Source organism: Xyrauchen texanus, chromosome 7, assembly GCF_025860055.1.
Source record: "Xyrauchen texanus isolate HMW12.3.18 chromosome 7, RBS_HiC_50CHRs, whole genome shotgun sequence".
NCBI classification, from domain to species: domain Eukaryota; kingdom Metazoa; phylum Chordata; class Actinopteri; order Cypriniformes; family Catostomidae; genus Xyrauchen; species Xyrauchen texanus.
Window position 1 is genome coordinate 47,124,474 of NC_068282.1, and position 13,671 is coordinate 47,138,144.

Sequence of the window (13,671 nt, forward strand, 5' to 3'; positions counted from 1 at the left end):
AAGAAAGGCGTGAATCCTCCACACGCTCTATGCCTCCGCCGTAACACGTTCAACAAGCCACGTGATAAGATGTGCGGATTGACGTTCTCAAACATGGAGACTGAGATTCAATCTCCACCAATCCGATTGAGGGGAGTCACTGCACCACGAGGACTTAGAGCGCATTGGGAATTGGGCATTCCAAATTGGGGAGAAAAGAAAAAAAGAATAGCTTGACTGTAGTTTAGGTACTTTCAGTTATACGTGGCTTGTAGCTTGGGAAGCTACAGTTTCAAAGTAGAAGATGGCAAATAGGCTACAATATTTGATTCACACATGCTGTTTCTTATGAACAAAATTGTCAATTTTACAATTGAGCACATGTCATTTTAATAATTCAGCATATTGTTGGGCCTATGTAGTTCATATAAAATTCATAATTGATTTTGAGGATTATTTTGCTACTTATATATGATAAACAATTTTGGTAATATGTTAGGATGCCACTTGATGTCCAATATAAAATGTGAAACAAAACCAGTTGTGAACCATTGCTCTGAAGTACTGATGCTAAAAAAAAATGGTTTCTGTCTCTTAAAAATCATTCTCCTACAGGCTAAAGCAATCCGTGACCAATTTTCAGAGTATAAAAAACATTGTTAGACAATCCTTACCTCAACAGTAACTTCATGCTCTGTGTTAACATCACCAAAAAGCCTTCAGCCAATAAAGTGCTTTCCAGCCACACCTTAACTCTATGTGTGTGCGTACATGTATATATGTTAAAGAAGACCAATTCCAGTGCTGTTAACATTATTGAGAAAAGAAAACATGTTCCAAAAAAATCATTTTGACCCCTTTAAATCAGATTCAGCAGAAGTAGAAAGAAAATATTTTTACCAAATGTCTAACTAATATCACTTCTGACAGAATTGCTTCTGGCAAGTTGTTTTGTTATTCTTGTCACAAGAGTCCCCAGGCAGCAAACTTAAAACCATTAATCAAAATGATTAATATTCCCTATATCAGCACATACTAGAATACCCCTGACCAGAAGGAGAGAGGTGCATGGATGGCAAAAGTAGGTTGTTTACATTCATAACACAATAAGTAATAATTCTACAAGAGTTTCCTAGTACTGTATATATCTCAGAGGAAGACTTGATATATTTCAGACCATGAAATCTTTTATGCATCCATATTATAAACACGAAATTTGAGTAGGCTACCTAAAACTGGGCTTATTTCACTTGGCTCATTGGTTCATAGTTGGGTTTACAACTCGTTGAGTAAGCTTGCACATTTTGGCTGGTCGGTTGAGCTTCAAAGCAGAGAGGATAAAAAGTTTTGTTCTGTAGATCTGGCATGCGAGAGTGTCGTCTTCAAGATAAAAAACGTTAGGCTAAATCATCTAAAGAGGCTTTCTGTGATGGAGCGCCTTCTCAGTAAAATACTGAGATTGATGGCATAGAACAACATCCATAAAGACTATGTGCACACAGAGAGTGTTGAATAAAGGGCCAGAAAAACCAATTTGGAATGCCCAATTCCCAATGCACTCTAAGTCCTCGTGGTGGCGTAGTGACTCGCCTGATTCCGGGTGGTGGAGGACAAATCTCAGTCGCCTCCATGTCTAAGACCGTCAATCCACGCATCTTATCACGTGGCTTGTTGAGCGCGTTACCGCAGAGACATAGCACGTGTGGTGGCTACATGCTATTCTTCGCAGCATCCGCGCACAACACACCACGCGCCCCACCGAGAGCAAGAACCACATTATAGGGACCACGAGGAGGTTACCCCATGTGACTCTACCCTCCCTAGCAACCCGGACAATTTGGTTGCTTAGGAGACCTGGCTGGATTCACTAAGCACGTCCTGGATTTGAACGCGCGACTCCAGGGGCGGTAGTCAGCGTCAGTACTCGCTGAACTACCCAGGCCCCAACAAAAGCCACATTTAAACCTCTTCCTCCATCAAATCTACAAGTAATAATGTAATAAGAATGGAAGGCATGATACTCAGTGCATTAGCTAGTGGTGTTTGCATGAACCCTAAAGTATTAACACATCCCGTGCTGTTTGTGCTATGTACATGAATGATGACGCTTCAACCGTGATGCTTCAATCATGTATAAACAATCCAATTTACGATTTTCACCTGCCGATCTGAAAAGATCCCATGGCTTGGGACCCGAGCCATATCTAGGGACCAGAGGGTATAGCCTATTACAGAAATATCCAAACTAATCCTACCTTCTCTTACTTTGTCTTGACTTTAACTTGTCAGATCTTTACTTTAAACATATAGAAAGTTTCTGCATAAAAGCTCAAGATTATCAGAGTGACTTGGGAGGGGCTCTTTGGCTTGGGCCATGTAGTAAGCAACCACCCAGAAAATCCTAGCAACTATCCTACAGTCTCCTGCCCTAGCAATGCCCTAGTAACCATTCAGAACACTAGCCACCTAGCTGCCCTAGATACTTACAACTGTGAGGCACCTCAGAGTGCGAAACTTCCCTGCATTCTTATTGGATGGTAAGAACCTGAAAGTTATGATGTCACTTGCGATGATACTGAAAGGAAAGCGGTTATTCTGCATTCAATTCAAGTCAGATGTGGGATATTCCAACATGATATCTCAAACCTCCCACCATACATACATTGTCAGTTTATCATTTATTTTGTGCATTTCTCTGGGTTCTGACATGTTTGTGTGACGTCACGCACCTGCAGCTTTGCAAAGCAGAGTTTAAAATTTCTGCACGACTTTTAAAGTTGGAATTCCGACTTCAAGTGCCGTTTGGAAATCTGACTTATCGAGTTGAATGGAACTCAGCATTACAACAGACAAGTCTCTGATGAAAACTTGTTAAACAACAATGTTGGTGGGAAAGGTGAGACTTTTAGCCACAGCCGGTAGAGTCTCTTAAACCCTTCAGACGTGCTGGACAGGAGAGCATTAGAGTCTGTAGAGACATTGAGAGGAACTCCTTCTCGTTTTAATTGCTTTAAAAACGATCCTTGCAAAGAAACACTGCCCAGATTTACCTTCTTATTTTTCTTGGTTCAAAAGTGAATCAGATTTTTTTTTCTTCTAGATCTTAACCCTTGTGCGTCAATTTAAAAAAGATACTCAGAGGTCCTCAGAGGACAAAAATGTCCGCATCAAAAAACTGACATAATAATATTATATATTAATATTATTTTCCACTTTCAATTAGGTTTTTTTTAACCAACATCAGTCCTGATCATAACTACCAAATATTCATTCATTTTCAGGATTGAAACCCTTTAAATGCCAGTTTTTTTTTTTTTATATATAATGCCACCGTTGTTTTTTATATATATATAAAAAAAATGAACCCTATATATATATTTTTTCCATATAATAAATGCTATGGGGAATTTATTTATTTGGATTATCACTGTCTGGGACATGTCAATGATTAGCAAATAAATTTATTTTGACGCATTATTATTATTATTTTTTGTGCAGTGTCAGAATTTTTTTTTTTTTTTTAAACACACTCAGAACCTTAGAGGACAAAAATGTCTGTGTCAATCAAGCTGCCATAAAAATATTGTAGATTACTATTATTTTCCACTTTCACTGACCAACATCTGTCCTGATCATAACTATCAAATATTCGTTCATTTTCAGGATTTTAACCCTTTAAATGCCAGTTTGTTTACATAATGCCTCTGTTGTTTTTGCACACACACACACAAACACACACATACACATTTCTAAATACACTCATAAAAACACTCTGACATCCATACCAACACACACATAATTTTAGCTGCATCATTTATTCAACTGGCCTGCAGTGCTCTATAATACAATAAACAGAAAGCAGGAAAAAAGCATGTATTTGCTCCATAGGCTAAACATGAGGAAAATGGCGCCATCTGGTGGAAGATATTTTAATAAATTATATTTCTAAGTCAGTGATCCAAAATGAAAGCATAATATCATAGAATTCATGATTTATACTTTAATGGAACAGGGATCAAATATTGCAGTTTTAATGGGTTTCAATGGGGACATTTTTGTCCTGAAGGTCCCCACAGGTGTATTATAGATGTATTAGAGGAACTGATGTTGAAATATCAAAATTCCCCCTAAAATACACATCTTTGGCAAAATGTATGCCGTTGACATTAACACAGCCAAAATGATCGAAAAAACAAAAATGTAAAAGACAAAAATGTCCGAAGTTCGCACAAGGGTTAATACACGTTATGTTTTCAAAATTCTGATAAAGAATTCACCATAAAAAGAATTGAAAAATAAATACAAAATAAAATTAGCCTAATTAGATAATCTCAAAAATTATATTTTTGCTACCTATGATTTAGCCATCAGAAAGCGGCTTATTTATAAGTTTTATAGTCACACAGCTAAAATAGCTAAAAATTCGCCCGTTTTTCCTAGCATTTCAACTAAATATGCAAGCATTAAAGGCCACTTAATTCCAGCCTAAACGTTTTTTCTCTGGAAGAAGAAATCTTTTCAAAAAACCTTGAAGAAGAGAAGGGCATTATTGTTTTAATCCTCTTACCATCCGTCATTTTAAGACTTTTTTAAAGGCTGAGATGGCGTCTTGTCTCTCTAAATCCTCCAGGCCGGGAGAGATTTTGCCATCTATTAGAGATCTCTTTTTCTCTCCACCTTCTCTCCTTCGGTCCCTCGTGAAAAAAGCTTGTCAAAAGTGTAATGCAAATAATACACGCTGAATTTGCTTATAACTTTTTTCCTCCACAGCTTCGTCTTAAGGTCACATATTTTATAGTTAAGGTTCCAGAATGTCAATTATGCCGTAGTTTTTATTTTTTTTTATTTAAAAGTAGCTTGTCTAGCCCTGTTTCTATGTGGTACATTTGTTTTAGCGTAGTTTATTATTGTTTAAAAAAAATCTAAATAGATCCACATGAGAAAATTCTGAGCATCAAATGCAATTAAAAGACTATTTAAAAGGTAGCTATTAAAAAAAAATAATAATAATAATAATAATAATAATAATATATATATATATATATATATATATATATATATATATATATATATATGTGTGTGTGTGTGTGTGTGTGTGTGTGTGTGTGTGTGTGTGTGTGTGTGTGTGTGTGTGTGTGTGTGAGCGTGTATTTATCACTTTGTGGGGACCAAATGTCCCCATAAGGATAGTAAAACCCGAAATTTTTGACCTTGTGGGGACATTTTGTCGGTCCCCATGAGGAAAACAGCTTATAAATCATACTAAATTATGTTTTTTGAAAATGTAAAAATGCAGAATGTTTTCTGTGAGGGTTAGGTTTAGGGGTAGGGTTAGGTTTAGGGGATAGAATATAAAGTTTGTACAGTATAAAAACCATTATGTCTATGGAAAGTCCCCATAAAACATGGAAACACTACGTGTGTGTGTGTGTGTGTGTGTGTGTGTGTGTGTGTGTGTGTGTGTGTGTGTGTGTGTGTGTGTGTGTTTCTATCAAGGTTATAATTGTTCATTTCTCTCTTGATTGGGTCACTCATATTCTATAAGACACAATATTGTTTTCCTTTTCACCATAATATCATTGCACAGCAGCATGAAGACTGTATTGGCGAAGTAAAAACTTTGACTGACAGTTAAATTGGCCACTGAGATTTTGCTGTGATCTCACAGTCTTCCTCATTGGCTCGCTGGGCGGGGGCTCCTGGTTCTCTGACCGGAGGAGGCTTTGATATTTTGGAGGAACTAACATTACAATTCTTCAGAACAGAGCAGTTGTAAACCGACTCGGATACTTTTGAGTGCCAACAGGATTCAGAACTATCTGGAAATTGTAAACAGTCACTTTTTTTTCCAGTTGCGCAAAATATTTAGTTGCATTGACACTAAAACTGTTTGGAGAGGGAAACTTCTCACAGAGGTGAGTAACTGCATTTTTAAGATTCGATGAAAAATGTTTTAAAAGGATTTATTTTCAAAACCAAAAACAGACACTTGTTTTAACTGTTAACAGGACGAATTCAAGAGTTAGTGTTTTAGACTGATATTTTAAGCATATTGAAATATTGCTTTGCTAAGTTTAATACAGGCTGCAACATAATTCTGAAAATGCAGAACCCAAATATAATGTAACGTTTTATTCTGTCCTGTTACTGTTTTAAAATCGGTAGCGTTTTTACTCTTTTAAATGTAATTTAATTGCATGGAGAGAGAAAAAAGATCAATAAAAAGTGTGAATGAGTAAAGCCTTTTAACATCACAATTAGGAAAATAAATTAATAAAACTATTGCAAGGGTCATAAATTAACAAGGGCTCACCATAAGTGACACGAAAATACCCCCAAAATTAAGTTATATATGTAAAATATATATATATGTAATTATTATTATTTATTTTTTTATCATTATTTTTTTTGTTTTTGCTTCTTATATTTTTTTAATATTCCAATTTAGACCTATAAACCATTTCACATTATTTGTGAGTTTTAGGGTGAGAATGTGTGTTAATTAATTTATTACATTGAAGGATTCCACATAAAACGATGACAAGCATATATCTCTGTAGTTAGACAAAAATAGGACATTATAAAGGTAAATATTTACCCCTTAAGTTCATTTCTGACAGTGCAATCTTGTAATAACTTTAATTAACAATAGCCTATTATCATTAGGCCTATTGCAAAACACGTATTGCATAAAAGTGAAAAATGTGCAGATGTTTCTTTATCGAGCTATATTTCTTCATAATCTTAACCTTAAAATTGTTTTGTTGGGGTAACTGTATTGTAGTCTGGTTGAATCATGTGAAATGTGCCTAATACTGCCTAATAGATATTGTCACATTTCGCGAATTTCATAATTTACATTTACAGTGAACGCACATGTAATTACTGCCAAGCAAAAAATATCATATATTAATAATACATAAATAAAATATGTAGCCTGCTTAATTTAAATGTCAAACCTTCACCAAAAAAAAAAATAATAATAAATTGTTGCTGTAAATTTTAGTCGTTATATCTGTGTAATCATGTATAGACCACAATCTTTATGTCCAGGAGTTTTAGAGAAATTGTGGTGGATTGTTCAGGCTTGATATTCACTGTGTCGTCAACACAGTTTTTTATTTCATATACCGGCACAAACGCAAACTACCCCTCGTCCCATGTCAGACTGGTGATGAGAGCTATTTGCACCAACATTAGACGCGGCCCAGTTGGGACCAGCATGCATACATCAGGGCATACATCAGGGCATACATCAGGGCATACATCAGGGCATACATCAGGGCATCAGGGCATACATACATCAGTGCACATACATCAGTGCATATCAACAGCAGCCGCGAGGCGAACGGAGGAAAACGCCACCGGGAACATGCGCCAATTGAGCTTAACGCTGGGAGGGCAAAGTAAATGTTTAGCAAAGCACTTTTTGTGCAGTCGAATTAAAGTATTCCCCTGTGGCTGGAATACGATTACATTGGGGAATTTTCGTGCAGGGGACTATATAGTGTCAGTGACACAAATGCCACCGGGCTCTTTAGTGAACACTAAATCTTAAACCCTCAGGCTTAGAATTATTCTTATAAATAATAATAATGACTAATAAAGAGATTATTCCCACTGTAGCCAATTATGAGCGATTAAATGGCGATCATACTGCTGCCTAACAATGAGTAGCCTAATTCTTTACACATCTGCCCTCGTGCAGGCTCCAGTGAAATGAGCAAATACACCAAATATTCAAGGTATCAGTGAATTATGATAAAAGCTAATTATTTACAACAACAAATATACTATACACACAACCACTATTAGTCATAAATAAGCTAACGTATGTGTATTATTATTCTTTTCTAAATGGTTGTTTATCATGGCATCCCATTATAAAGGTGTCATTTCTCATTATTTGACAGACGGACATTAGCCTGAGCTTATGCCCTCGAGGACAGTTCGCGAATGCGCAAAAATGAATAAAACGTGCAAATGTTGGTAACATTCCTAAAATGAATTATCCACATCTTCTACACATTTAATTTGATAGACGACCTGACAAAACCTCCTTCCGGGAAATGTTACGGATACTTGCAAACTGAACGCAAACATGCATCATTTTAATGCTAATTTAATTGTGTCATCATATGTGGCATCAACGAAAAATGAAATGACATAATTTAAAACAATAATTTGTTATTTAATTTTTTACAGATAGACATGTTGTAATGTGTGGTATATGGGGAATACATGGTGAATGTCAAAAAGCTATTGTTATTTATTTATATGATTTTTTTTAAAGTGATCTTTTAGCATTTCTTTTTATTATTTTTATTTTCTATCTGATTGATTGACCTGTGTTTGCACAAGAAAATCTGAAAAGAAAAGTTATCTCATTTATAAACACAACAGCGTCTAACGTGGAGAATAGAAGTTGTCAAAAGACATATTTATTACATTTTCTTTATTATTTTGTTAAATATTTATTGATTATAAGAGATAAAATATTAGGCTATTATCAATAGTCAAACTTTAGATCTAAGTGGAGCACTTATTTAGGATTAACTTTATAACGGATTCATTAGGCCTAACTGTTTTTATGTCTAGTTGGATTTTAATTTTAATTTTATTTTTGCGTTTTCTATTTTCTTAATAATTTCCATGTAAAACACTTTAAGTTACCACTGTAGCCTATATGAAATTTGCTATTTAAATAAACTATCCTTAATCTTTTCTCGGGCGTAAACAGTGTATCTGGCACAAGCTGGTGCTTTTTATGTCAGTTAGATATGGTTATTAGTATTTTATTTGTATTATTATTATTATTATTATTATTTATTTGCTAGGACTATTTTCCATATTTAGTTGAGCATTAGGCCTGCACGTGACCATCATCAAAATCCAATAGAGTGCCGCAAACATGTAAACCACCGTACAACTTAAAAAACAACACTGTTAACTCAAAGTTTGAGGTTAAATTACTATTTTAGACACGTCAGTAATTTTCTGACTCATTTGTCTTTATCAAAGGGACGCGATGCAGCACTACGGGGTGAACGGCTACTCTCTGCACGCCATGAACTCTCTGAGCGCCATGTACAACCTTCATCAACAGGCCGCACAGCACGCGCAGCACGCTCCCGACTACCGGCCCTCCGTGCACGCGCTCACGCTCGCGGAGAGACTGGCAGGTGAGGATGACATCCTTTGTAAAAACAAATTTCTCGATGTAGAAAAATTATTTCACGATGTAAAAAGTGTGTAGTTAGAAATGTGGGGCAATTTTGACATTCTTGAGAAAAAAAAGAAAGAAAAGAAAGGTGTGAATATGGTTTAATTGGGACAGTTAAGCTTGTTTGTCTCTTTCTGGTGGAAATTATTCCTGTGTTTATAGATTATTTTACATAAAATCTTAATGGATATTTTAAAGGGAACTTTAATTTGTTGATTAATTTTAAGTTGATTTAAAAAAATTATATTTTAAGATTTATGCAATCCTGCACCGATCAGCCACAACCTTAAAACCACCTGACTATTGTTTAGGTCCCCATAGTGCCGCCAAAACAGCGCCAACTCTCATCTCAGAATAGCATTTGGAAAATACAGTTACAGAAATACTCAAATCAGACCATCTGGCACCAACAATCATCTATGCAATTATCTAATCAGCCAATCATGTGGCAGCAGTGTAGTGCATAAATCATGCCGATATGGGTCAGGAGCTTTGTTAATGTTCACATCAACCATCAGAATGGGGCAAAAAATTGATCTCAGTGATTTAGACCATGGCATGATTGTTGGTGCCAAATGGGCTGGTTTGAGTATTTCTGTAACTGTTGATCTCCTGAGATTTTCACACATAACAGTCTCTAGAATTTACACAGAATGGTGCAAAAAACAAAAAACGTCCAGTGAGTGGCAGTTCTGCGGATGGAAACGCCTTGTTGATGAGAGAGGTCTACAGAGAATGGCCAGACTGGTTCAAACGGACAAAGTCTTCAGTAACTCAGATAACAGCTCTATACAATTGTGTAGAGAAGAATATCATTTCAGAATGCTATTCTGAAATGTGGGTTGGCAATGTTTTGGGGGCACAAGGGGGACCTTCACAATATTAGGCAAGTGGTTTTAATGATGTGGCTGATCGGTTGCTGTTGCCAGACAGACAGACAGACAGACAGACAGACAGACAGATAGATAGACAGACAGATAGACAGATAGACAGATAGATAGATAGATAGATAGATAGATAGATAGATAGATAATTCTCATATCATTAAACTGATCATCATTCGTCATCTTCAACGGCTTAATTTTCAGATATCATCTTGGAGGCGAGATACGGCTCTCAGCACAGGAAACAGCGTCGCAGCCGCACTGCCTTCACCGCCCAGCAATTGGAGGCGCTGGAAAAAACCTTTCAGAAAACTCACTACCCTGATGTGGTCATGCGTGAACGGCTGGCCATGTGCACCAACCTACCTGAAGCTCGAGTCCAGGTGAGTTCACAGAAACAAAATCACACCCACCACCTGGACTGAGGTCACAGACTCTCACCTGACACTAGCCAATCACAAGTATTAGATATTAAAATTATTTTAATAAGCATCTTATAAGCAGAGAAAACTATAAGTAAGCAATTCGCAGGTTGATTTCCCTTATAGGTTAAATTCTTGTTGAGTTGACCAATCTTTAAGTTTCACATTTGAAAATGTCTTCTCATTTCTAACAGGTGTGGTTTAAAAACCGGCGTGCAAAGTTCCGCAAGAAGCAGCGCAGCTTGCAGAAAGAGCAGCTTCAGCGGCTGAAGGAAGCTGGGTCGGAGGACACTCCTGAAGCAGGGAAAGAAGAAGCTCTGCCCATTGAGTCTCAAGCTCTGCCCTCCCCTTCAGAGGGGAGTGGCCCCACAGGTCCCCCTCCCTGCGAGCTGAGTGAGGAGGTCAATGTCACCTCACCGGAACAGTCAGGGGCGGAGTCAGGAGCTGAGGACATGACTGACAGAGAGGATGAATCGTTGTCCTTCAAAGATGAACCAAAAGAGGCGGAACCACCCCTGGTGACAGACCACAGATCGCCATCCTGCAAAGCAATCAGCCCCAAATCAGGTATGTATTTTTATATGAACTTTCCTTCACAATACTAAAAAAGGAAACACTTTTTCAAATAGATAAAAGAGGCAGTGTTTAGAATTAAAGGAAGAGCTCACATAAAAATGTAAATTCTGTCATCATTTTACTCACTCTCATGTGGTTTCAAACCTGTATAACTTTCTTCCGTGGAGCACAAAAAGAAGGAATGTCTAAGAATGTTCTAGCCACTCATTTCTATGGAGCTCCTTGGAGGGAATTTATTTTCTGAAAATGTTTTGTGTCCCCTCACAAAAAGTTTTGAATTCCCTCTCAATAAATTTTGCATCTCCTCACAAGTAGTTTTACATGCTGTTGCAATAAGTTTTGCAGTCACTTAAAAGTAGTTTTGAGTTCCCTTGCAAAAACCTTGCACTCAATCAGGAAAAGTTTTGTGTTCCCTCCCAAAAAGTTTTCTGTTCCTTTCTGTTCCTTTGCAATAGTTTTACATGCCCTTGCAAAAAATTGTGTTCCCTTAAAATATGTTTTGCGTTCCCTCGCAAGCGTTTTGTGTTCCTTTGCAATCGTTTTGTGTTCCTTTGCAATCGTTTTGCATTCCTTCGCAATCGTTTTGTGTTTCTTCGCAATCGTTTTGCATTCCCTCGCAATCGTTTTGCATTCCTTCGCAATCGTTTTGCGTTCCCTTGCAATCGTTTTGTGTTTCTTCGCAATCGTTTTGTGTTTCTTCGCAATCGTTTTGCGTTCCTTCGCAATCGTTTTGCATTCCCTCGCAATCGTTTTGCGTTCCCTTGCAATCGTTTTGTGTTTCTTCGCAATCGTTTTGCATTCCTTCGCAATCGTTTTGCGTTCCCTCGCAAACGTTTTGTGTTCCTTTGCAATCATTTTGTGTTCTTTCGCAATCGTTTTGTGTTCCTTCGCAATCATTTTGTGTTCCTTCGCAATCATTTTGTGTTCCTTCGCAATAGTTCTGTGTTCCCTTAAAAAAGTTTGCGTTTTCTCACAATAGTTTTGCGTTCCCTCGCAATCATTTTGCGTTCCTTCGCAATCTTTTTGCGTTCCTTCGCAATCGTTTTGTGTTCCTTCGCAATCGTTTTGCATTCCCTCGCAAACGTTTTGTGTTCCTTTGCAATCATTTCATGTTCCTTCCCAATCATTTTGTGTTCCTTTCCAATAGTTCTGTTTTACCTTAAAAAAAAAGTTAGCATTTTCTCGCAATATTTTTGTGTTCCCTTAAATTTTGCATACCCTCACAAAATATTTAGTGTTCCCTTGCAATTCATTTTGCATTCCCTCGCAATACGCTTTGCATTCCCTCCCAAAGTTTTGTGTTCCTTTTAAATAGTTGTGCATTCCTTCACAATAATTTTGTTTCTCTCACAAACAGTTTTGCGGTCCCTTGCAATAGGTTTGAGATTTTGTGATTCCTCGCAATATATTAATTGATCCCTGGTGGTAGGTTGCACTATGGAATTTATAGTAAAAACATAGTAACCACAAAATTAACAGTTTTAATAAATTATCTACCTGTCCTCTAAAGGGTTCTGTACATTTACAGATAATGAAATTGAATGGCCAAAATGACAAAAAAAAACTAACATTTTGTGTGACTGAAATCTGACATTCATTGAAAATCTCAATGGTGACACAGTTAGTCAAGTTTCATTATACTGGTCTCACAAAGCTATTGTATGTTATTTGGAATATAGTGCACTAGTCATTTGGACTGCTTTTATTATGCTTTTTTTGGTCATTTTAGAGTTCCCATTCATCATTACATAGAACACAGTGCCCAGTGCATTCTTCCATCAAACAAAGAAAGTCATACAGGTTTGGAACAACATAAATGTGCGCAAGTGACAGTTTTCATGTTTGGGTGAACTATTCCTTTAAGAAAGTTTTTATTTAAAGAATACAGTATTACAGTACGTCCTCTTCCTCTCTGCCCCAGATGTGCCACTCGATTCTCCATCGCTACCCTCCTCCAGTGGCGTCAGCTATGGGGTGCCTCAGACAAATTCCTACGCATCATCCCCTCTCAGTCTGTTTCGTCTGCAGGAACAGTTTCGCCAGCACATGGCCGCCACCAACAACCTCATGCACTATCCTGCCTTCGACATGACCACGCCATCTTCTTTACCATATCTGGGTGTAAACATGAACATGCCGTCTCCGCTGGGATCACTTCCTTGTCAGTCCTACTACCAGTCCCTGTCTCAAGCCCAGCAGATGTGGTCCAGCCCATTGCTGAAGTCCTCCGGGGGTCATCCCGCTCTGAATAGCAAGACTACAAGCATTGAAAACCTGCGACTGAGGGCGAAGCAGCATGCTGCCTCGCTAGGCTTGGACATGCTACCAAACTGACCACAGATCAGTAGAAATGCATGGATTCATGCAATAACTGGGGATGAATCATTTTCTGACTGAACCAAGTGAGAATGTTTTGTGTCCAGGATCTACATCATAATACATTTCTGAAATTACTTCACTGCTTGAATTGGAGCTATTTCATTATAATACAGCATGGTGGATTTAAAACTGTTTGGCAAATAGAAAACTTTTAAGTGTTTAGATTTAAAAAAGAAAAAAAAAAGCAAATAGAAATTCCTCCTGGTCT

General features: G+C 37.3%; 1 protein-coding gene across 1 annotated transcript; it reads left to right on the forward strand.

Moving 5' to 3' along the window:
• Positions 1-5,860: 5,860 nt before the first annotated feature.
• Positions 5,861-13,418, forward strand: dmbx1b (diencephalon/mesencephalon homeobox 1b). Its single transcript, XM_052131105.1, has 5 exons — positions 5,861-5,894; positions 9,001-9,161; positions 10,291-10,469; positions 10,703-11,075; positions 13,006-13,418. The coding sequence occupies exons 2-5, from the start codon at positions 9,008-9,010 to the stop codon at positions 13,416-13,418; spliced, it is 1,119 nt and encodes a 372-aa protein (XP_051987065.1). The 5' UTR covers positions 5,861-5,894; positions 9,001-9,007.
• Positions 13,419-13,671: the final 253 nt, after the last annotated feature.

Excerpts from the sequence above, each read along its gene's own strand:
- dmbx1b (XM_052131105.1), top strand. The coding sequence starts at position 9,008 with ATGCAGCACTACGGGGTGAACGGCTACTCTCTGCACGCCATGAACTCT. Across the intron at positions 10,470-10,702 it reads TACCTGAAGCTCGAGTCCAG|GTGTGGTTTAAAAACCGGCG; the intron begins GTGAGTTCACAG and ends CATTTCTAACAG. Across the intron at positions 11,076-13,005 it reads AGCAATCAGCCCCAAATCAG|ATGTGCCACTCGATTCTCCA; the intron begins GTATGTATTTTT and ends TCTCTGCCCCAG.